This window comes from Penicillium argentinense (assembly GCF_028826775.1).
Source record: "Penicillium argentinense strain IBT 30761 chromosome Unknown utg000006l_segment0_segment0, whole genome shotgun sequence".
Taxonomy (NCBI): domain Eukaryota; kingdom Fungi; phylum Ascomycota; class Eurotiomycetes; order Eurotiales; family Aspergillaceae; genus Penicillium; species Penicillium argentinense.
The window spans coordinates 606,384-629,934 of record NW_026622665.1 but is presented as its reverse complement, the minus strand read 5'-3'; the positions used below and the strand labels follow the sequence as shown (position 1 = coordinate 629,934).

Below are 23,551 nucleotides of genomic sequence, written 5' to 3'. Positions count from 1 at the left end.
ATATGACCGATACCATCCAATCAGATAACTGGTTTTATTTTCGGAGGGGTTCTGTTTCAGAGGTGGGCCGATTAATTCATCGTGGACGTTGAGCGCACGTTTGCGAGCGGTCTCGCGATGTGGGCTTCGCCGATTCAACCATGTGTGCTGTCAGCGTGGCGGTTGTCAGGAAACTTGGCAAGAGCTCGGATTTCATAAAGCAGGGGGAGCCATGGCCACCAAAGGGTCGAAGAGGCACAGAAGGAAATTATGCGTGGATTCCTTAGAGAGTTATGCGGCGCCGAAAACTTCCCAACGTTGTAGTTGACAATTGAGTGGCATCTTGAAGCCTCAGGCAGACATAGGCAGACACAGCCCTTTCGGCCTTGCCGCCGATGCTACTCACTACACTAGCACTGAAAATGTCAGTGCGTGTGATAGGAAAGAAAGAGAACGATGGAGATTGTCCGTTGAACATTTATCAAGGGTTATCCACACCCTGGTGCGCTCCTGACGTCTTTGTTTGTCCATTTGTGGAGGAGTCGCAAGTGTGCGAGTTCCATTGCTAATACACTTTGGCAGAATGCGTGGTTCTCGACATTCAGCAGAAGGAGATTCCTAATTAGATGTGATGGCCAACTCGTGGTGACTTTCCCCGCGCAGAGCTGCTTCTAAACACAACTCCCCACCTTGAATTTGGCCCCCAATATTCGGAATACCCACGGTGCCGTTGAAGACGATGCAGGCTTACACCCCACACTCGACTGCAATACCATAATTCTGCGCCCAGTGACATGTCAGATACTTATACTTGCAATATGTCGATGAAATCATTCATGATCACACGACTCATAGTGACGGACTCGTGGACGTGCATCGGGGATTAGCATCGGCCCGAAGGATCTGACCGGAAGAGACATACAGGTACCTGAAACACAACTAGGCTAGGACAGAAAAAAGTCGTCACCTCGAACCTAATCCTCCTTGCATCCTTCAGGACGACAATCCTTCACCATGCAGATCTCAACGTCCCGTCTTTTGCAACCGTTGCCAATAGCAGCCGCTCCTTTACAATCTGCGACCGGGCCCTAAACTCCCCAGGGAAAGTGCTGCGTTGGTTTCGGCCCAATGCCATGCCTTCTGTGCAGTATTATGGGGCCGCAGGATCAACCTATGATGGGAAAGGTGTCAGGCATACCATAAAACTGGATTGTTCCCATGGACATGGACCCAGGGCGGCCTGGTCTTGTCGCTCGCAGGACGAAATCCTTCGCCTTTGCATTATACTGTCAAGACTGCCCCCACAGATTATTCAAGGAGAAACTTGTGATGCGTGGTAAGTGACCTCACGGACTCATCATGGAGAATCAGTCTGTTGAGGATGTTCTTGGTCCGCTGCCGGTCGGTATGGACTTGTCGGAGAACAGAGCTCACAAGGACAATGCGGTTGTTATTACTTTGTGTGTCGTGACTGTGGTTATGGTGATATTGCGCTTTGTTGTGAGGACACGAGGGCAAAAACCTAGACCTGAGCTCGATGACTGGCTGATTGCAGCTGCTGTTGTGAGTTGCATCCCTAAAGTGTTGCCGAGCAGAAAGGCTTTGCTAACCACTCTCAAAATAGATCCCGCTAATGGCGCTTCTTGCTGCGTCAATACTAGCTGGGCATTGGGGTATGGGGAAGCACATCTGGGCAACAACATTGCAAAAGGTTGTGGAGATGAAGAGGGTAAGACAATGAATCATTTCGCTATGAGATATTCAATACTGACATCCTTTGCTAGATTCTATTTGCCTGGATATTCGTCTACATCTTCGAACTCTTCGTCATCAAAGTCTCAATCCTAATGTTCTACCGCCGCATCTTCGGAATGAACTCGATGATCTGGACTTGCCTTGCCCTTTCAACAGCCTGGGTTACTGGCAGCATGATAGCCCTTCTAGCATGCCCCGATCCAATCCCATACTTCTGGAATCAAACAGTCGATCCCTTGGGCGGACGTTTCCGATATAATTTTTACAACTACTACATCGGGAATGCCGCGGGAAATGTCGTGAGCGATGTATTCATCCTGCTCGTGCCATTCCCTATTGTGTGGAGACTGAAGATGCGGGTGACGCAGAAGCTCATGGTCTCTGGTGTTCTTCTTCTGGGCGTATTGTAAGTTATCCTCCGAGGTTTCTTACATCGTCGCTAATACTTCTAGTGTCTGTGCTGCGAGTATTATCCGCCTACATTATGTCCATTACCTGAATTCACCGGATCTGACGTGGGTTATGAGTGATGTGTATGTTTGGTCTGCTGTTGAACCATGCCTCGGGATCATCTGTGGTAGCCTCCCGGCTATGCAGCCACTTGTTCGGTCTGTCATGAAAATGGAAACTCTATTCCAAATACGCCCGCAGTTTCGTCGCGGTAAGCCCTCGTCAGCTGCGCACGTGGGTGATACGGGCAGACTTCAACAGTGCAGCAGCAATAATGGTAGCATGGCTAGCAAGTTGACACCTGTTAATAGCTTTGAGGCAAAGCCTGAGATAGGCTTGCAGCAGTATGATGATGAAACGAGATTAACGACTGTTGTCACTCATATCGAGTCGCAGCGGTCCAACGGGTTGAATAGAAATTTGGAGGAGCTGCTGGGACCGCCTGGTTTTATTCGTGTTCGGCATGAGGTCGAATTGAGCGTGGCTTAGTCATTTACTTGAAAATGCCGACTACAATGACGTGCGCTTTTCACTATTCCGATACTCTTTTATGACTTCGAATTCTAAGCTACAGCGCTTAAAATTCTACTAGTGGTTGATGAACTGCAGATACGAGAATAAAGATGCCTTCGCATTTGCATAACAGCATGAAAAAAAACCTAGTATAACTGGGAGAAAACCCAGGCCAATGCCGAGAGTATGCTCGTCTCGACACTCCGAAGAGAGTCATCTCCAAACTCTCGGACTCCCATACAGACTGCGTGTGTCCCCTAAAGACCGTATCTAGCATTGAATCAATAACCGACCTAACGAGGCAAGGTTGGATGATTGCTGAGCTCACATCTGAGATATAGCACGAGATCTGTAGACCGAAAATTGGAGTGTCGATTAGTGTTCTACTTGTGATGAAAGAGTTCATCCCTGGGTGCTCAGGAAATTTTGAATTGGGGTTTTAGATCATCTTGGCCACTTACACAATGTGGAAGAGTGAGGCTTGAGCGTGTTTAGCTTTCTTAAGTTGACGTCAAGAAACTCATCAACTATTTTTGACGCTTGTTAGTAGCGCGCCATTTAGTAATAGCTAGATACTCACGCCTATTCATGTCGATGTTGGATCAGAATTGTGTGAATTAACTCATATTTTGAATGTGATTCATATACTCACGTCCTGCTCTCGCCGTTACTTGGTCAGCTCGTCTCATCCTCTTTTGGTTTCACTGCTTCATTGATGTAGGAAAGTCACACGCTGTTAAATTCTTAGCTCAGTAGCTGTATCCTTGTTGTTATCCCTTAGAAGTAGTCGAGTGACTTACCAGCTAAATAAGAAGTGATTTGCTAGTTTTATCCGAGTTCTCAATCTTAATACAAGATCAGATGACTCACCACCTATTCGTGGAAGCTTTTAGCTGGATTTTCTATAGTTAATCAAAGTTGTATAATTGTTCAACCTACCACCTTGTTTGTATCCTGTTAGCGGCATGTTATCTGGCCTTTTATCAGCACAAAATTTACTTACAGCCTATTGCATGGATTTTAGCCAGTTTCTCGTGAGATTGATGTTGTCAATGGACTCACTCTTGCCTATGTCATAATGTTTTAATAAGATGCGAAAGTGTAGGGTAGCGGAGCCAATATACTTACCGACTGCGCCAAAAATTTTGATGAGCTATCCTGGTAGCTTTGATGTTCTCTGGATTCCGTTTAATTGATTGAATTACTGGAAGTGAAATTTTGTTTCAAATGGCTCTTACTCGTGTTTGATTGTTGACCTGGTGTCATGGAATGCGAAAAGCTCATGCGAGGGACTAGGAAGAGTCCAGAATATGCAAATAATGCCTGCCCCCCTCCTTGCATCGCCAAAAATGGCGCTATAGGTGGTATATGATAGCCTCATCTACTGATTAGAGTAAAATCCCAAATTGATGAGCAAGACGTGGAAAACACGCCCGAATGAGAAGTAATGTGAGAGCACTGGATGAATTTGGAGTAGACGCGAAGAAGCGATTTAGCATCAAAATTTAGCCTGCCTGGATAATTCAATTGATGATGGCACAAAGTTAAACATGCCATGGAATTAAAATTGGTACATCAGCTTTAAGGTAGATCTTTCTATTCCGCTTCTGGATTGTCTAGCTCCATTTCGCCAACATGGAAACTCGGAGGAGGCCCGAGATAGCATTCTTTGACACCACCAAGATCGACAACAATCTTCTCGAGCAGCAAGTTCGAATGCTTCAAGCGAACGCGAAGCAGGTGCTCCCCGCTTTCTAGACAATCGATCTTGTGAGTTCTCTTCCAAACACAATCCTTGACAGCTTCAAGCCAGCCTTCGGCTGGCACCTTGCTTTCTTTATCCGGTAAGGCAAGGAGGTAGTGTGACGTGGTGGGCTGATTGTCAACGCCGATATCATATGAAATCCGATGAGTCGGGTCAATCTCAAGCGTCAAGTTAAAGTAAAGAGTAACAGTGGCTGGTGCGGTGCGCGAAAATATGTAAATCGGATACTTGAGAAAGGGTACAGTTTCATCATTCGAGACTGAGGCTCTGAGAGTCACGGATCCATTAGGACCACGTCCAAGCTCTGGATGATGTTTGTATGGCTCCTCAATCCCCATTCCGACTGCAGGGATGGAGACATAGCCTTGTTTCTCGATGAATCCGGAGAACGACTTGGGAACACGATGTCCTTTGATAGGAAGATGGACTTGTTCGAAGTCTCCTTCTTTGGAAAGAATATTGATCGTAACCGTCTGGTCGAAGTCAGTTGGCACGTCCTGCCAAAGGACACTAACGCGAATAGATGCATCGTAGTCGTCTGGACCGAGAACACCGTACGATGGCCGTAGCAAAATCCACGGATAGGATGTTGAGCACTTCCAGTGAATTCTTTTTGTTCCACGGTTGAAGATTTCAATCCGCGAGTCGTGATTGTTGTATAAACTCAACGGAGGCAAAGTCAAACCTGCGACGAGATCCCGTCGACTGGGATGAGTTCGCTCACTTTCTTCGTTGATTCTACCTGCACGGATGCCTTCGTGGCCTTCAACAGCTACTCCCATGTGACCCATGATAGCATTGCTTTCCTGGCCTCGCTGCACGTAGGCGAGACCAAAGATCGCGTCGCGAGATGGGGCATGCCAGGTATCACCGTAGCCCATGTGCGGCTGACACATTATGTGATTCCATTTACCATCCAAAAGTGTATGAAATTCTTGTGAGAGTTTGAAATCCGCATCAAAAAGATCGAGCACATCGCGAAGGAGCTTATTTGCTGAGTTGCGTCGCTGCCGAGCGTATAGCTGGTTTCGGGCTTGGGCGATTCGAAGACGTGTGAAGATTGAGCTGGCCTTGACAGGATGGACCACAAGCTGCCAAAAAGCCGGCTTTTGATGTCCAGGAATGGCCTCGTAGATTTCTTCTGTCAATGTTTCAAGCATCTGCCATTCAGATTCGACGCCGTCTGCTTCACCGTAATGAAGTAGTGAGAATGTATCCGGCTCAATGTGCTCGTGCCTGCGCATACGAACAAGACGATCATATTCCTGCCATATCCTAGCTATCTCCCAACCATCTGTTTGAGGAAAACATTCCGTGGAGAGCGTGAAAAGAAACTTGGAAATACTGTCGCATTGAACAGAGTCGATGTTCCAAGCCATAGACATAGCGAACGTTAGAGGAACTTCCATCGGCTTGATGTCACCCACGTTGAAAACCCATATTTTCTTGGCATTTCGCTCGTGTGCCTGGTGAAGTTGGTGGTAGATCTTACCCTTCAAGTGAGATATAGTTAACAGCTGAGTGAGAGCTGGGATCACGGAATATACATACCAAAGAATTCGGGTTGATCCACTTATAACTACGAGGTGCACCGACGTACTCGAAATGGTAATAGATCTAGAGAAGGTCTGTAAAAAGAGAAGCAAGCGTTGAGGGATGTTGAACTTACTCCAGCACCCCCAGCTCTTGTCTTCTCTAAACCAGACGGCAGACGGCGTAGAGCACCGAAATTGTCGTCCGCAAACAGAAGCGTCACATCATCCGGAACGGTGAATTCACCTGCTTGATAGAGATCCTGGACTTCTTTGTACAGGGCTAGCACCTGAGGCACAGCATCCTCGCGCCCATGTATCTCTTTGAACAGAGCGCGCTGCTGTTGCAGAACATCGCGGACCACAGCACCAGGATCACTTGTTGTCATGCCTTTGTCGTACTCGCCTCGAATCCCCATAGTAAAAAACGATTCCAGCCCAATTGCACGCTGAACACCTTTTCTGAAAAAATCGATGATCTGGTCTCGATGCGTCGTCCAGTCCCATGAGCCATCTTCATGACCTTCATGAAACCACTCTGTCGTAGCCCGCTGCATTGGCTCATGGTGCGAAGTCGACACACAGATCCCATACTCATCGGCGAGTCGTTGATTTTCAGGGTCGTCAACGAAGAAAATGGCGCCTGGGTTCGGGTATCCAGGCCACATGGCGGGCCACATAAAGTTCGCCTTAAGCCGAAGTAACAGCTCGTAGACCTTCTTGTAGAAATTGGAATTGTATCCGCCAAATTTCTCCAAAACCCAGCCGGTCAGTGCAGGGGCCTCGTCATTGATGAAAATGCCGCGATATTGAATACTCGGCTCGCCTTGGGTGGTCTGAATGGGGTGTGCAAAGATTTCTTCGTAGAATTGGGGAGGAACATCTGCCCACCAGTACCATCTTCACCGCTGTTAGCAGTTGGCCATTGCTGGATATGAGGGAACTACTCACGGAGAAACGCCGATCTGGCGGGAGAGTGTGTATGCGCCAAAGATGGCACCGCGTTTATCGCTTCCGGCAATTACTAAGGCTTTCTCGCAGCCATTCAGTGGGTTGTCAACCACTCTTGTGGTGAAAGACTCCCATTTCCCACAGATCGCGCCTGTATCGATTCGTCCCGATTCTTCCAGCTGCTTGATCATCCAGCACGATTCGATGCAGCCGATGATGATTGCATTGGAGCTCTCAAGCTCTAGAGGATCGGCTTGCTGCTTGACCACAGTCTGGAAAGGGCTGACAGGACCCTTCGTGACCCTAGAGAAGTCCTCCGCAAGATTTCGTGCTGCATGGTGGATTCCCTTGAAGTCGTCCTCGTCGACCAAGATGGTCGCACCCACAAGACTGAAAAGTTCCGATGAGCCGTCGCTATGGAAAGTGACAATCTGTTCCTCAGGCATGATGTCCGCTGCTCGTGGCGACAAGCACAGTCCCTCGGTGACAAGAACAGACGCGTTGGTGGTGTCGAGCGCCACCCCCCGCCTTTCCGCAGTTAGGCGACTCGGAGAAGCTGCAGGTGGAACTGCGGCGCACGGAAAGACCCGCTTGATGGCTGGTGGCCAGCAGTAGTACAGTAGTAACACTCTCGGGTTGTTGCTGTCCCGAGCTGCGGCCAAGTGGACCCCGAACTAGAGTTGATGCGGCTACCTCCGCTGACGATCGGCTCTCAGTGCCGAGCCGGGCCTGGTTTTCAACTCGTTAGTAGCTCGCTTAACGAGTCTCGCGGTGTTGAGAGCCCGACGGGAGATTCTCGGCGGACTTCCGGGCGTGGGGGTGTATCCCCATGGGGGACGAGGTGGATGAAGTCCTCCCGAGCCCACAACGGAGGGCCGCTCCACCCCCGCATCTCCAGACACTTTCCTGCACTTATACAACAAGGGGGTTTCCTGCGTTTTGTTTATCCTACAAAGAGCCATCATGCCTGACAAAACAGATAATCAGGAAATCGAAAATGCCGTCGGCGTCGGTATCCACGATGAAGTCCCGCAGAAAAACCACACGAACTATAACTTGGTCGACAAGGAGGTTGCCAAGTACGCCACCGATACGGCGATCGAGATCGATGAAGCCACAAATAAGCGCCTGAAGAAAATGATCGATAAGCGGATTCTGGTCGTGATGATGATTACGTATTTGATCCAGACAATCGATAAGGGGGCGTTGTCATTTGCGTCGATTATGGGAATAATGGAGGATGCTCATTTAGGGGACAACCAGGTCAACTCCTCCTCTACCAGAACGTGTTGAGAGAGAAAGTTACTAACCGCTAGCAGTATCAATGGCTGACAACCGTTGTTTATCTTGTTATCCTCTGCGTCGAATACCCGGTATGCATACACATGGAAATCAAGGGGGCAAGGGGAAATGTATTGACGGCGACCAGGAAAACTGGATCATCCAGCGTGTGCCTATTGCCAAATGGCTGTCCCTCAATATATTCCTGTGGGGAGTCTGCATTGCGCTTATCTCAGCGATGAGAAACTTCACCGGCCTGGTCATCCTGCGTGCTTTCATGGGTGCCTTCGAAGCCGCATGCCAGCCGACCTTTGTAATTCTCAGCTCAACCTGGTATAAGCGTGAGGAGCAAGGAAGCATCATCAACCTTTGGTTCGTACCTCATGCCCTAAGAGAAAACATCTGTGGCTGACAGTCCCCCAGGTACATGATGAATGGCATTCAAAATATTGTCGGAGGTCTTTTAGCCTTCGGATTCTCCTTTATACCGTCTACCTCACCAGTCAAGTCCTGGGAAGGCCTCTTTATGATGTACGGTATCCTGACCGTGATTTGGGCGGTTTTCGTGTACTGCTGGATGCCTGACTCGCCTATGCGCGCAAAGTGCTGGACAGAGGAAGACAAGCAGTTGATGGTTGAGCGTGTCCGACAGAACCAGACCGGTCTGCAGAACCGGAACTTTAGGAAGGAACAAGTCTGGGATGCAATCACAGACCCTCAGCGTGTGTACCTTGCCCTATAGCAAGACGAATCATTTTGCTGACGGTTGCAAGTATACGCATTTGCGCTCATACAGATCTTGACATCGATCCCCAGCGGCGGAATTGGCGCCTACGCAAATATCATCATCAACTCGTTCGGCTACAGTACTTGGGAGAGCCAACTTCTGACCATGGTAGTCGGCGCCGTCACTGCGCTCACGATGATCATCTCAGCCTACCTTGATCGATCATTCGGACATACGATATTCATCATGATCGGATCTGTTGTTCCCTCCATCATCGGCACGTCGATCCTTATCGGAATTCCCTTCTCTGCTGATAAACGGGTCGGGATGTTGATTGCATACTGGATCTTCTACTCCTTCTTTGCAGTTTCGTCCCTCTCACTGGCTCTTCTGTCTCGGAATGTCGCTGGTCAAACCAAAAAGACGATCGTCATTGCGTCGAACTTTGTGTTCTGGGCAGCTGGTAACTCTATCGGGCCGCAGGTCTTTCGCGATAAGGATGCACCTCGGTATTACCTTGCTTTCTCGATTCTCCTGGGTTGTTTTGTTCTTGTTGTGATTACTTTGACTCTGCTACGACTGTGGTACTCGATCCAGAACCGCAAGCGTGATGCCAAGATTGCTTCGGGGGAGGTTGTCCCTGACGTCAACTTCACGCATGGATTTGAGGATATCACTGATCGGGAGAATCCGCATTTCAGATATTCTTACTAGAGACGTTCATCATAGGTTATGCGTCAAATTCGGGCTGACGAATAAAGTATCTTGGGATACGTTTGCTGATACGTGACCAATTGAGATTTTGTATAATCATTGTAAGAATGATGTGCCGAGTACCAGACAAAGCTGGCTGTAAACATAAATAAGATAATGACCAGTAGCCAGACAGCAGGAAGCTTGTAGGCGTGATAGCGCTTACCCCTCGCACCATCCTAACCATCCATTCATCGTGTTCGTAAATAAGGTACAAGATCAGGATGAGTAAAGATGATTTCCCGGCCATCCATAAACGCGAATTTCGAGTACCATCGTATCATGTATGAAGCCGGTCGGCGAAGATACTCGAGAATGAAGTTGTGGACTTGATTCTCCAAGTCAAATGGTCCGTGTTAACCCACAAAGGGTCTCGTATTAGAGCCTCGTAAATCGTGATGGCGGCCTTCTCACGATCGACTGCCCCGACATAGTCGCCTTCAACTCGCGAAGCTGATTAATGTAGGAGTGAAGCTCGTCGGCAATGGTAAGTTACCGATTCGTGTCTAGACTATCCCATGCCTCCTTAAGTCGCTTGCTAGGCATGTAGTTCATTAGGATAGTCGTCACTTTGCCGTCTTCCCATTGCACATTATGGGCTTTGAAAACTGAAATCGTCGTGTTTGCAGCATTGAAATGCAGACTTGGTGCTTCGTGTGCGTAGAGAATCTTGTCCAATTTTACGACGAGCCATATCGGACGACTTTGCGGGTGTCGAGTGAATGGAGAGTTGTACCTTCCTGGTCTTTGATTTTGTCCATGTTTTCACACTGTAGGGTTGCTACATCTGTTGCGTTTCAATGGTTAATGATTGAATAGTGAACAGATTTGGGCGGAGAAAGAAGTTTGAGGAAAAGAAGGGTTGGAGAATGGGCCGTAGGCGCTTAATGTGTTGGCATGCGTGTTCAAGTTCCTATCACATTCGAGAAGCGCGCCTGGGGTAGTGCCCAGCTAATCAAGCGTTTGTCATATGAAAGGTCATGCGACAAGCCACAACCAGGTCGTTTTTGAATCACCAAACAAAGACAATTATTCTGCTGCTATCTTTAGGTGCCTTGCAGCCTTCAGGCTTAATGTTTCTCTTCGCACCCCAACTACACCCAGCTTACACGAGAAGGCTTGCGCGATCCATTTCTTGCAAGAAACGAGGATAAAAAGCCGGAAAACACGAAGCTTACCAGCAGCTCAATGATGGAAGGTGAAAACAGCGACGATGAAGTGGGGCTAAACAATCTTGGCTTCAATGCGATATCATAACCTAAGGCAACTGTCACACATTGCCCCATTCGGGATCTTGAGTCCAACTTTAAAAACAGTTGTAACTGCCTAATACAGATTGCCGGGAATTGAATAAGAAGGCACACACAGGAAGCTCGTTCTACCGATTCTAGACTCGACCATTTCTTCACCTTCCACTCTCACGAAAATATGTCTGACGACTGGGGGCTGCCTCCTTGGGAGGAACCGATTGTGATCATGGCTGCGAGTGGGCAACTGGAAAAGGTCAAATAGCAAGTGCAGAAAGGCAGAGACATCAACTTTGGCGATATGGAACACAGACAAACTTGTTTTATTCCGGGCCATCGAGAAGGGCCCCGAAGACGTCGCGCAGCTGCTTTTCAAGGAATACGCCGAAGTCGATGCACTTGATGGCCATGGACGCACGCTCTTGCTACAAGCTATCGCAAGCAAAAACCAAGCTCTGACAGAGCAGTTGTTGAAGACCGGGGTCCCTGTTGACTTATTCGACTTCCATGGTCATACGTCGTTGATACTGGTTGCTCAAAATGGGTCTGCTCCCATCGTCAGCTGTCTACTGAATACCGGTGCCAATCCAAATGCCAGAGACTGGCACTATGGTCGCACAGGATTGTCAAGGGTAGCGGAAAAGGGGAATGAAGATATCGTGGTCATATCTGCTGCCCAGACTTGCTCAGTCCCTTTTGCAACACCTTCGACGGACGCAATGCAAACCTGAGAAAATGATCACAGAAATCCCGGTCGATATGAATTGCTTGAAATATAAGTAGTGCTTATTAAGCTACATACATCAACTCGAAATCATTCATTATCTTTATGATTCGGTCGTTGCGATTTCCAAGCAACTGAATGAGGCAGGTCGGCTCCTATTGATGATTTCAAGGAGTCATTTGACAGTGAACCAGCTCGACTTGAGCCATTCTATAAGTTCCTTTGCACCCAGCACGCGGAGCATCCATATCAGCACCGTGGATCCTGAAATGGCGGAACGGACGATGTATTAGGCCGCAACTGAAGGTCATCTCCGATATACTATGACTGGTACACAGCCTCTTTCTGCGAACGAATGGAACAATCGGAATTGCCACATCTGCCATATTTCTATATTGCCTCTGCTTTGCAAGATTAGGCTGATTTGAAATCCGGACGTGAGCTGTCGAAAACCCGGCAGGGCATAACTCCAAAGATGAGTTACCCTAGGGTACTTTTCGTTTATACTTCCTCTAATAAACTGAGTTGGCGGTGGCTATGTATAAATAGACTTAGAAAGCTCGCACCAGGCTCTTGGCTTTTAAAGAATGTCTTTGATCGAACAGAGCCTGGATGCATGACAAAGTGATAGCAGCCTCGATCGCCCTATCAAACGGACCGGCTCCGAGCTCGGGCCCCCGAGCCGCAACGCGCTAATCTCTGGAGGCGCCAAGCTCTCCGCGATTGCGCCAACGACGGCCCGAGATGTCCCCACGTGCAGCATCAGGGTTCGGCACCCGCACCATGTGGCATGCACGAGTGTCCGCGTACTTCCAGAAACGCCTCGCCCCGTGTTTCTCCCGATTCCCCGAGTACGTATCATGCCGCTGGCGGAGAGGAACAAAGTCAGCTTACTCTCCGCGTCGAGGAGAGGTTGACTGTTTCCCAAAAGATATCCAACTCACGATCCTGCAAAGAGCATGAATGGAGCTGCCCAATTCTACAGATCGCCGTTTCAATAATCCTGGAATTTCGATAACCCCGGAATATACGCCACAAGGCAGCCATCGCAATGCCTGCTTCCGTACCAATTACCGCCAGGCAGGCAGACATGACGGACGTACCCTCCTCATCCCTGCCGTTGTATTCACCAGCCGGAAGAAGCCATCGCGCATCGACTACCAGTTCAGGAAGCCAAATGAACTCTATCGTGGCAACGAGCAGCGGAGGTTCCCGTCGACCTCATACAAATGCTGTGATAGAGGCCGGAAAGGCTCGAGCCCGGGATGAGCAAGAGATCCAAAGCCTCCTTCAAACAGCGCAGAGGTTATGCCGCATCTACAACCCCGAGATAGAGCCTGAGCATGAAACGACAATGCTATGCGATTGTGCAGTGCACAAGTACTGGGAGAAGAAGGTCGACCGACTCGAAATCCAGGATATGTGGTCGAAGGCTGTGATCTACCCAGGCGAAAAGCCGTACCATGACTGCACACGCCTGCGATTCAAGAATACCAACCCCTACTCATTCAAAATTACCTCTCCGTTCAACCTCGTGTGTTTTCCATTAACCGGAATGGCCAAGCCAGACCCGCATTATCATCTCCAGTTCATCCAGGAAACATTGTCGATGGACTCTACTCTCAACCGAGACTCAGAAGCGGCCATTCAAGCACAAGAGCCAGCTTTCAACATTTGGGAGTTAGAACAGCTCGAGTCTTTGGTATCAAACATGTCCGTTAATCGTTGGTCTTCTTCCAACAGCGACACCATCGACAAGTCTTCCAAGCGCACGGGATTCAGGAAAGCCTTCTCTATAAAATCCTCCGACGAGCGAACTGCAGGAAAGATACAAAAGAAATTTTCGGTTACTTTCGAACTACGAAATGAAATCCTCGCAGAAGAGCAAGGGCGGTGGCAAAGCAGCAACGACATTCAAATCGTGAAAACCTACCAGGAAAATCTCGGAATAGCTCAGACGGTCGCAGAACTCCGAGCGCATAAGCCTCGGCACTACCTTCACCTCCTACGAGCCGGATACTTCGAGCCAATCATAACATCTTCACAAGGCCAAATTCCAAACCTGCTCAGATTCTCCATTGATGCTGCTGCGGGATGGAGAGGATTCACAACCGAATGGAGAGGGTACAAAGACATCGCAGAAGAGCGTCTTTACTGGATTCTGAGTCATAGGCCTACGGATAAAGAAGTCTCAAAGCCTGATTTGGTGTCTGAACTCGACACAGCCCGCGCCCGAATGGCTACCGCACGCCCACCGATAGACGCCTACGATTCCCCTGATGACATTTGCGACATAAGCTCGGGCTCGCAGCGCTATTCAAGTCAAGTGCCAACACCTCCCCCGAAATGGAAAACTCCTATATCACGTGATGACGAGACAATGGTTTTACTTGATACCACTAGCTCCATGGACAACTATCCGATGCGTCCGGAGTACAGACACTACCTCATCACGTCACATACAAGGGTCAAGCAGCCCAAGAGTAAAGGTGGGCTCCTCACGGGTATGCGTTTAAGATAGCCCTCGTTAATTGTGAGCAGAAGTCACAAAGTCTGTTATTCGGCGTTTTATCAATGCAATGGGGAATCATGACAACAATCCTCGAGGCTACCCGCTTGCGGTCTTCTCCCAAGAAGCCGAATATATCGGAAAGATCCACAGATGGGATCTCGATGAAGTATGGAGAGGAATAAGATTCGCGGGCAAAGCTCGCGTTATGGCCGGATGGCAAAAGATCAAAGAATTACACTTGCAAAAGCATTCTGGCACAGCGTCTTATCATCCTCTCTACGGCTGGATGGCCGGGCCACTAACGCCTCGACTCAAATTGCTACTGGTCCTCAATGAAGAGGCCAGCGATATGAATGAGTTTGAGTTGGAGCTTCTAAGTCTTCCTTGGGCATATATCACGATCTTCCTAATTGGAGTTGAAGGAAGTCTCAATCATCATCGACACGCCAACAGACTAAGTCGCATGAGTGAAGTCAATCACCGAATATCCTTTGTCGAAGCCCAAGGAAATATACCAGAACGCTTCATTACGCACGAACTATTGAAACGGCATCTGGGGTATGAGATTTCCATGTCTCGCTTCAAAGATTTGGAGCGCGAATTACCAGAAGAACTACCATCACCTGTACAGCGCCGACATGAGCGAACTTTCTCAGACCAGTCTCTTACTGACGACATGTTGGTGGAGCTGCCGTCACCGGAAGAGACGAGGGCTTGGCAATCACAGCAGCAATATTCACCCTCGAGGGCAATACCGCAAGGGCTTGCTGAGCTTCCAGGGGAGCGAGAGCCTACTGAGTTACCTGCAACTGAGTCACGAAGATCTATGCAGACTTTCTATCGGAGCTTTCCTGGCCAGAATATGCCTCAGAACCACCATCTCCGTACTTAGACAAACAATAGGAAATTAAGACCTAGGCCTATTTCTGTCATAATATCTGCCATAATTTTCTTACTGAGCCGATTGAACTTGAATTGGCCCTACCATGTTCTTGATATTCTGAATAGGCTCTATTAAGTTCTATCCTACGGACGACTAAGGAAGGACTCGAAAGCCAGAGGTCAGATAAAGCCAATATACAGATAAAATTGGACTCTCAAAATGAACGAGGAGATCTGATAAGTTTTAAGATTAAAGATCGGGCCAGTTCAAGATCAGACCACTCACCGAGATACACATCGGACACTGATGTACTCTAGCGCGTTTTCATCAGACTCTAATCATTGGGAATCATGACAATGGCCTGCTTGGTTGCTTTGTTGATGACAGGAGGACCAAGGGTTGAAGGATGATCCAGTCCGCCATTTGCTCTTCCGTCAAGACAAGATCGGTGGGAACGTTGAGAGACCAACCGACATGTAGCCGCGCTTGGACGCCTCCTACTTCGCTCCTCCTGCTCCTCTGTCAAGAACTCAATAGGCTTGCAGAAGGTATCTTGACTTAATTAGCGTCGTTGTATAAATTAAGCGGCCCTCGAATCCCAGAGAATAACGTCGCCAGGGTCCATGCTAGGCTTCAATAATTCGCAACCTCTCTCTTTGAACCATTCCAACTCCTTATCTGTCCAGAGGAACTGGTCCTTTTTGATCCAACCACCCTCGGGCTATGACTATTTTTGACCTCAGTGCATTCTCTACATTATGATTTGTCAATTTGCCCCAATCCTGCCCTGGGCAGTGCATGGCTATTATCCAGATCTCCCAGTCTAAATCCTAAAATTCCTCTTATGAATACTAGAATCTCTACGGAAGATGAGAAAGAAGTGACTCGGTAGGTCCCAGACAACCAGGGGCCTAGGCACCCCCGGGACCCCTGCCTGTTGGGTCGCCTAAACAACTTGCAGAGCGAAGCTAAGCCCTGTTCTATTCCTGCTGTTGTACGTTGCCGTTTTGTTTAATTTCTTATTTTTCCTTTCGGTCTAATCCCTTTCATCTCATCACTTTTGTCTGATCTTATATTTCTATCTCTACGTCTTTTTCAATTCATGTTTATATACGCCGGACTCCGAGATTAACGTTCGTAGTGGAGACACTCTTTCTGAGTGTATACAACTGGGCCGACATAATCTATCTACTGTAGTGGGGAGACCCCCTCCACTACTACATGGATGCCATCCATGTTATGTGACATAGCCGGCAGTATACGGTGGCCGGATAGTTAGTTCTAGAATACACCTCCTTACACCTCCCCGACCTGACCCCTACACTTGGAGTTCTCACTATTTCCTGATTGCTACGCGTGTGTTTTGTGGTGGTTTTTCTGCTGAATCGACCCGCACGTCTCAGCGCGTGCTGCCATCAAGCGTTCCCCTCTTCACTACATAATGAGGAAAGCACGATTTGCGGTTCGAATGATCATTCACATAAATGTAGCTTGAGTTTACGACAGTTCCTATGCACCGGCTATGGGAATTGCATTGTGGGATACTCAATATCCTGCAGAGTTTTATTGCATATTGCACTTTGCTAAAACATATAGTCTCAACGACATTCCAATTCGGCTCAATTATTTACAACCAACTCCCACTCCAACTCATTCGGCTCCTTCCAATAATCAGTACCACTAGCCACAAAACCAAGCTTCTGCAAAAGCCGAGCACTGCGCACATTATCGCGTTCCGTCTCTGCGATGAACCTCCTCACGCCTCGTTTCTCAATCGCCCACTTCATAACGGCCTCGGCCGCTTCCTTCGCCATTCCTTTACCCCAAACCTTCGGCGAGACACCATAACGTAATTCGACCATTTCCTGCCATGGCGGAAGAGGCGGGTCCCCTGCTTCACGAGGCGGAAGGGATGTTGTTCTTGCATCGCGGATACCGGCATAGCCGACCCAATTGATATCGGAGAAGTATTGGAGATCTTCGCCTGCGAGTTCTTCGAATCCTTTCCCTTCGAGCATGGAACTTCCAGAGATACCCTGTTTAGACCCGGAGTGCAAGCCAACGGCGAAGTCGCCGATTGCGTACTTTTCCCACGACCGTCCAATGTCACGCGCCGCGATAACTTCATAGGTTTCTTCATCGGTCCAGTTCTTCACGGGGAAGTCTGGCCCAAAACCCATTTCACAGAAACCTACATCCGCGTGCAATGCTGCGTATAGTGCTCGGTAGGATTCGAGAGAAATTGCAATGGGAGTCGGTACGATGACCAGTCTGCGTGTTGTGATTGCAAAGGGCTTGGACAGCCATTGAGTCTGTCGATTTGAGTTCATTTTTTTTCAATTTCTTCACTTATTTTCTTTTCTCGAGGGATTGACGCCATTGGGAGGTGTTCAATTGCGAAATTTTCTTGTTGCACTCAGGCTCTTTGGGCGGGGTCTGGAAACGGTTTAGTGTAGTGTAATTTTCGTCTCAGAGCACGTGGCCGAACTGTAAAATTACCAGCACCAAGAAACGCGTTTTTGCAATTGTTTAGCACTCGTCTTTTCGTGGTTTGAACAATGTTTCTCGCTCTTGTTGAACCAGTGCATGAGAAATTGTAAGTTCAATTGCCATTTGGTTAAGTCCAAAAATGTCTGGCTCTGCAGTGGAGAAATATATACAAAGTCAACTCGGCTGAGCTGCAAGGAACAAACATTAGTATGTGACAAAATCTGAAAGAAGCATAAAAGGCCAACGACGAGGTGTTCACGCCGCATTGGCAATAATAACCTCCGCTGCCTTCTCACTAATCATGTAAATAGGCAGGGCTATATAGTAACCGGGAATCTTAGGGAAGATAGAAGCATCAACAACACGCAGGCCATCAACGCCACGAACCCGAAAGTCAGAATCCAACACAGCCTCGGAGTCACCATCCTCTCCAATAGCTGCTGTACAGCAGGCGTGATGTCCCCAGGCCTCCCTTTTGATGAAGTCCTTCATATCAGCCTCGCTGGTCACATTGGGGCCGGGCCAGACTTCGTCGAAACCGCCATCGAGTGGGATCAAGTCATCGAAGATCGTGCGGGAGAACTGCATCGCTTCGTAAACGGCTTGCAGATCCTTTTCGTCGGCGTCGTTTGCGGTCACTCCAGAATCGAAGGAGTTGAAATTGATGATTGGCGTGTCACGGGGGTCGGTCGAGCGCAGCTGCACGGTGCCGGCGTTGTTTCGGCTCTTGGATTTCAAGGTAATCCAGGTCCAGTGCTGGGCGTCTTTGAGGCCCTCGTAGGAGTAGTTGGGGTAGTAGCCGGGGAAGTTCACAGGCGCACCGGAGATCAACAGATCAGGTTCGTCTTCGGCTGTGGAGGACTTGCGGATGATGGCGATGGCGATTCCGTTGGTCGAGTATGTGCCCTTGAACAGTGGATCGTTCTCCCATTGTTCTAGACAGGGGTCGGGCATGGAGTACATAAATGTGCACTTCTCGGTGAGGACGAAGTCGGTTGGGGACTTGCCGACGACACCCATCTCGTACCTGTCCTGCAGGTTGGAGCCTACTCCGGGCAGGTCGACAAGTGTGGGAATGTTGAACTTGTTCAGTTCCTCCTGTGGGCCGATTCCACTGAGCTTCAGCAACTGGGGCGTGTTGAATGAGCCGGCGGACAGGATGACTTCACGAGTAGCATTGACGCTGCCGAGCTTGCCGTTGGATGCTGTTTGAGAGGCGCGAGGATCCGCACGATAGAGACTCTGACCGAGGAGATATTCAACTCCAGTGGCTCGGGGCTTGTCTCCATCTGTGTCGAAGAGGACCTTGGTCACTAGGGTGTTGAGTTGAATATCGAGGTGGTACTTGCGCGAGCCATCATCGTTGACCGCATTAACAGTGGTCATGAGGAACTCCCGAGGGCCAGTTCGCTTATACTGGGGGACATCCACCGCTAGAGGAACTTGGTATGGGCCTTCGTCATAATCACGGGTTGGAAGAGGGTTGTTCAAATCGCGCAGCAGAACTCCGGCAAGGCCAGTGACCGTGGTGATCAGCTTGCCCAGCAGAGACTGACCAGCAGCGGTCGCACCAGCAAGAATGAGAGACAGGAGCTTCTGGTCTTCAATCACAAGACGCAAATCAGTAAGACTAGTTGTAAGCCATCCGTCGAATCCGTGGCCAACGAGGCTACTGGGAAGGTATCGGTTTCGCTCGAGCCTTTCGAAGTACTGACGCATGTTCTTGGCGGACCAGGAATTATTGCTTGTCAGAGCAGCAATTTGCTCCCAGTCATTCTCGTACGGGTAGATTGTGCTATGAAGAAGTCCTTTAGTAAATGTTTTCCGATATGCGCTGCGAGAAGCAATGGGAATACTCACATCATGGCGTTGTGGGCAGAGCAGCCTCCCAAAGTTCCCGCTCGAGGATACAGAATACCAAGAGGGTCTGATCCAGCAGGCGGGTTCCTACCGACATGGAGATTACCAGAGGGGGTCCGGTAGGTCATCTTGGAATCCTGTTCCTGGCGGGTCATGTTCGGGTGGTGGTTGACGAAGTAGTCCCATCTCATCGGCTCGTACTCGGTAGATTGGAGCTGAAGGGCAGGAACCATCTGCCGGGTAGCATTTCCTTGATCGTCTCCTGCATCCAAGAGAAGAACTTTGAAACCAGCAATAGCCAGACGTGCCGCAAGTGGCCCGCCTCCTGGGCCGGAACCAACAATCACGTAGTCATATTCGGTGGCACTCTCTGTGACTGTCTCGCTGCCTGAAGATCGCCTGTGGGCATCGTGATATCGATGGTCCGGTCTGTGTGTTCTGTTTGGCCGTTAGAATTAGCAGGTATGCTCCAAGATAGAGTGACGGAAGAGGCAGAACGGTCTCGCACGTACGTAGCTTGCACAACTGAGAGGACGGACAGCAGTCCAACCACGGCGGTGAGACGCATGACAGAGAAGAGCGCAAAAGGTAATCGACAAGAACAGAAAGAAAGAACAGCAAGACGAGAAAGAGCGACTTGAACGAATGAATGGAATGTACCGAGTGTCTTCACCTCTCGGGTCTCGATTATAAACACATGAAGCCACTCCCTACAAGCCTTTCACGGGGCCTCCCTAACGGCCTTACTATATCCGTTCCGTGCTCACGGTGTTGATCGACACGAGAGACTTCTCCTTCCGAGTCGGCTTGCCTCCCTCCACAATGCGTTTCGCAACGACACTTCCCCTAAAAGGACTCCCCTCCTCTCCGAGAGCCATCATAACTCAGGAGCTCGGCCCAATCGAACGTTTTTGCATCGTACTAACCTATAGCTGCATGTCTTGTATATACTGGGGAATTAACTATACACAACGGCAGTTCAGGTCGATGGTCCGCAGCCAATTGGAAAACCCTCATTCAAGCCCCAGTAGTGCGAACCTTTGCCGACGACGGACCCCCGGGATCCTGAGCCAGACCACGCCCCAGTCCGTTTGACAGCCGTTGACATGTCGATCACACGGCATCTTCGGCGCCACCAATTTAACGGCGTATTCGACTGTCTCGGGAGATACTTTACCTTGTGTCGATCTAGGCTCATTCAGGGTCCCGTCATAACGGTGGACTGATGCATTTCTGGTATAGCTATTTTTGTTAGCGGCAGCATTTCTCTGTTTTCGTATGGGTGGATATTTGTGGGGCGTTGGGCCAAGCCTGGCCAAGGCCCTTGCCATCGGCTGTGGATATCCCAGCCACGGGCTAAAAATCCTTCGAGTGTATGGGTTCCACTTTTGTTGTGTCCACGGGCTCAAAGTAGAAAAGTTTTCGAGGGAAAGTAGAGGTAAGTCAATCGCCGGTTGCCGAAGCCCCTGAATTTGATGCTACAAGGACAGAGTCTACCTTGCCCGGGCCAATGGGTTGGGAATTCAGGTACTTCTGTTATCTATGAATTTTGTCCTATTATCCCCAGGCGCTGAAGACTCTAGGCTGATTTGAGAAAAAGAAACCCTTTCGCAAGGAAGAAAATAAGATGTGATGTAAAGTATATACAAAATTATATGTGGCACTTTCAAAACTTCTAGAAAATCATTTCAATTCCATCGAAAATGCTGGAAGTGGAATAGAACCTTAAGACAACAATGAAATAGAGGTAAATGAGAGGATTTCGTTCTTTCAATTAAAAGACAAGCATCAGAGCTTTTGTGCCAGTAAATTATTCTTGACGGTGGTGCAATCGAGCCTCGCTAGAATTCTCCAGATCGCCAAGCGGATAAAACTGGTGAGAATCGCTCTTGCTCTGAACCTGAAAGCTATTCTGAACATGGATCGATCTTTCGAATTGCGACCCTCCTCCATGAGATTGAGAATTTATACCATATGACTTGGCATGCTCGGTATCGCCGAAGAGTCCTGGCGAGACACGGCGAAGTAAAGATCGAATTGCGGGTAGGCATGCGCAGATAACGCCGACGTCACATTCGATCGTACTCCAGTATCCGATGGCGACGTAATCCCCTGTCAATCATCAGCCAGCTGCCCTAGTATAAAGAGGAACAAGCGGAACTTACAGGTCAAGTTGTCGGTAGAGGCAAAGTGAATGAGGGAGTTCAACCGCAAGATGCTGACGAGGGTAACACTTGGAGAGGCTGTCAGCTTCTGGTAACGACTGGTAGGATCTGAAAATACTCACAAGATACCCAGACTAAACATGCACATCACATATGCCTTTTTTCTCATCGAAAGGTTTAAATGCCAGAGTTGCTTCAGTGGAAGGGCCATCACAAGGATATCAAAGACCATGTTTATCGCGGCCGCCGACCAGCCCTGCGCGTTGATGGCATTGCATTTATAGTTTCCTTCGCCATCCCAATGGAGCCAAGCACCAGGGAGTGGTCGACATTGGAAAACAGAGATGAGAACGAAAGCGATGAGGTAGGCGACGTTGAGTCCGATGACGACGTATGTCGCGGTTCGGAATTGTCGGTCGGGGAAAATGCGGAGGTAGAAGCAGCAGATAGATATTTTTGTCAGTGGGAGAATACTCAGGTAAAGCAATTCATCCCAGAAGTATACCTAAGAGAGGAAATCTATTAGCTTTCTGACGTTCACCCGAGCATTTGCTGATTCATGAACTCACATAAAGAATGTGGGTGATGTTCGCAAAAGGCAGTGTCCACATATCCCGCCCGAGTCCGGTATCAGCCACTATAGGTGATCAGTCATGAAGACGAAGCAAAATTCACAAGGTCAATACTTACGGACAGCTGAAAGCGCCGAAAGAGGGATCAGAAGAGCCTGGTGTTTCAGTTAGATGACATCGTTCGAACTGGAGGGGATACGGCATGTACCATCGTCAGGGTCATAGTCCAATCATCCCAGCCAAAAGTACCACCGCAGCACCTGAGACGCGCTGTCATACGGAGAATATAGGCAACGAGAGCGATGATGCCGCCGGCAACTCCTGCATAAGAGACGGTTTTCGTCCGATCCCGAACCGGGGCATGGCATGCCATTGATGTGACATTTTTCGTAGCTGATGGTCAGAAGAGGAAATTGAAGAGTGATGTTGTTCACTTACTCAAAGACTGTCGGATTGTGCAGCTGGCGACAACACAACTCTCTAGTGCGGCAGTGTACTTTTCGTCTGTACACAGGCACACTTGGTCAGTGGGCTCACACGAGGCTTCTGGCAATGACTTTTTCATGCAAAGCAGCTGTAAAGTGTCAGCATATTCGACTTTTGAGTTTGGTCTGAGACGAGAACTGATTCAGTACCGCACATGGTGGCAGGGTGGCTTCGAGCTGTGCTGCTTGTGCAGCAGTCGACTGCGCGGATGTACCAGCTAGTGCAGTGGCCGGCATAAACGCCGCGACCAGGAGAAACACATCTGACAGACGCATCATGGCACACCCAAGGGGATTTGCATTCGGGAGAGGGAAACCGACTCGGAGGACCAGGCTCAAAACAAGCACGAAAGTTGAAGATAAAACAATCTAAGCTCGTTAGGCCCCGATCCTCCCTTAGTCAGTTCAAGGGGCTTGATTCAAGCGGAGCGTTGATTTTCGCTGACGGATCGATCTATTAATACATGATTGACTTTGTTGGCGAAACTGCTATGGTTCGTCCAACAGGAGATTAATTCTCCCACTGCAGAAACTAGGCGCGTTCTCGCCAGCGGTTCTCTGCAGGGGACTGCGTTGATGGCTCCTCTCTGCCGATCATCTTAGATTGCGGCAGTTGAGAAACCACTTTCTACGTTCAGGAGTTCTTGGATCTAGCCATCAACACAACCACACAGACCTAATGTATGTGGACAGCAGTCCAAATGATCACAAGCTAAACCGTCTTCCGAGTAGCCAGGTGAGTGTGAATTAGGATCTGCACGCGATACGACCAACATTCTTTCCCGAGTCTGCTTTCCTCCCCAGCAGCCCCTAGGACTTGCGGAGACCGGACCCAAGTTGCGAAACTAGGTAAGCCCAGCCTTAGCTGTGGCTCCACGAAACAGCCCAAAGTTAAATAAGCCGCGAT

General features: G+C 49.0%; 9 protein-coding genes across 9 annotated transcripts; 4 read left to right on the top strand and 5 right to left on the bottom strand.

Moving 5' to 3' along the window:
- Nucleotides 1–1,338: 1,338 nt before the first annotated feature.
- On the top strand, nucleotides 1,339–2,673 carry N7532_007370 (uncharacterized protein; the record flags this gene model as incomplete). The annotated part of the gene is made up of 4 exons (XM_056619863.1): nucleotides 1,339–1,542; nucleotides 1,604–1,708; nucleotides 1,764–2,140; nucleotides 2,187–2,673. 4 exons carry the CDS (start codon nucleotides 1,339–1,341, stop codon nucleotides 2,671–2,673), a joined length of 1,173 nt encoding a protein of 390 aa, XP_056473229.1.
- Nucleotides 2,674–4,293: 1,620 nt separating this feature from the next.
- On the bottom strand, nucleotides 4,294–7,391 carry N7532_007369 (glycoside hydrolase family 115 protein; the record flags this gene model as incomplete). Its single annotated transcript, XM_056619862.1, has 4 exons — nucleotides 4,294–5,955; nucleotides 6,014–6,079; nucleotides 6,132–6,894; nucleotides 6,946–7,391. 4 exons carry the CDS (start codon nucleotides 7,389–7,391, stop codon nucleotides 4,294–4,296), a joined length of 2,937 nt encoding a protein of 978 aa, XP_056473228.1.
- A 517-nt stretch (nucleotides 7,392–7,908) lies between these two features.
- N7532_007368 (uncharacterized protein) lies at nucleotides 7,909–9,667 on the top strand (the record flags this gene model as incomplete). The annotated part of the gene is made up of 5 exons (XM_056619861.1): nucleotides 7,909–8,208; nucleotides 8,262–8,318; nucleotides 8,375–8,598; nucleotides 8,650–8,948; nucleotides 9,000–9,667. The coding sequence occupies 5 exons, from the start codon at nucleotides 7,909–7,911 to the stop codon at nucleotides 9,665–9,667; spliced, it is 1,548 nt and encodes a 515-aa protein (XP_056473227.1).
- A 319-nt stretch (nucleotides 9,668–9,986) lies between these two features.
- Nucleotides 9,987–10,408, bottom strand: N7532_007367 (uncharacterized protein; the record flags this gene model as incomplete). The annotated part of the gene is made up of 2 exons (XM_056619860.1): nucleotides 9,987–10,159; nucleotides 10,219–10,408. Coding segments are annotated over 2 exons (363 nt in total), but the record flags the coding sequence as incomplete, so codon positions are not given.
- A 726-nt stretch (nucleotides 10,409–11,134) lies between these two features.
- Nucleotides 11,135–11,684, top strand: N7532_007366 (ankyrin repeat domain-containing protein; the record flags this gene model as incomplete). The annotated part of the gene is made up of 2 exons (XM_056619859.1): nucleotides 11,135–11,192; nucleotides 11,266–11,684. The coding sequence occupies 2 exons, from the start codon at nucleotides 11,135–11,137 to the stop codon at nucleotides 11,682–11,684; spliced, it is 477 nt and encodes a 158-aa protein (XP_056473225.1).
- A 1,170-nt stretch (nucleotides 11,685–12,854) lies between these two features.
- Nucleotides 12,855–15,081, top strand: N7532_007365 (uncharacterized protein; the record flags this gene model as incomplete). Its single annotated transcript, XM_056619858.1, has 2 exons — nucleotides 12,855–14,181; nucleotides 14,219–15,081. The coding sequence occupies 2 exons, from the start codon at nucleotides 12,855–12,857 to the stop codon at nucleotides 15,079–15,081; spliced, it is 2,190 nt and encodes a 729-aa protein (XP_056473224.1).
- Nucleotides 15,082–16,691: 1,610 nt separating this feature from the next.
- Nucleotides 16,692–17,402, bottom strand: N7532_007364 (GNAT family N-acetyltransferase; the record flags this gene model as incomplete). Its single annotated transcript, XM_056619857.1, has 1 exon — nucleotides 16,692–17,402. The coding sequence occupies one exon, from the start codon at nucleotides 17,400–17,402 to the stop codon at nucleotides 16,692–16,694; it is 711 nt and encodes a 236-aa protein (XP_056473223.1).
- A 415-nt stretch (nucleotides 17,403–17,817) lies between these two features.
- On the bottom strand, nucleotides 17,818–19,990 carry N7532_007363 (GMC family oxidoreductase; the record flags this gene model as incomplete). Its single annotated transcript, XM_056619856.1, has 3 exons — nucleotides 17,818–19,357; nucleotides 19,423–19,851; nucleotides 19,935–19,990. 3 exons carry the CDS (start codon nucleotides 19,988–19,990, stop codon nucleotides 17,818–17,820), a joined length of 2,025 nt encoding a protein of 674 aa, XP_056473222.1.
- Nucleotides 19,991–21,232: 1,242 nt separating this feature from the next.
- N7532_007362 (CFEM domain-containing protein) lies at nucleotides 21,233–22,920 on the bottom strand (the record flags this gene model as incomplete). Its single annotated transcript, XM_056619855.1, has 8 exons — nucleotides 21,233–21,534; nucleotides 21,588–21,655; nucleotides 21,710–22,092; nucleotides 22,157–22,224; nucleotides 22,278–22,314; nucleotides 22,368–22,552; nucleotides 22,598–22,733; nucleotides 22,795–22,920. 8 exons carry the CDS (start codon nucleotides 22,918–22,920, stop codon nucleotides 21,233–21,235), a joined length of 1,305 nt encoding a protein of 434 aa, XP_056473221.1.
- Between the last annotated feature and the right edge of the window lie 631 nt (nucleotides 22,921–23,551).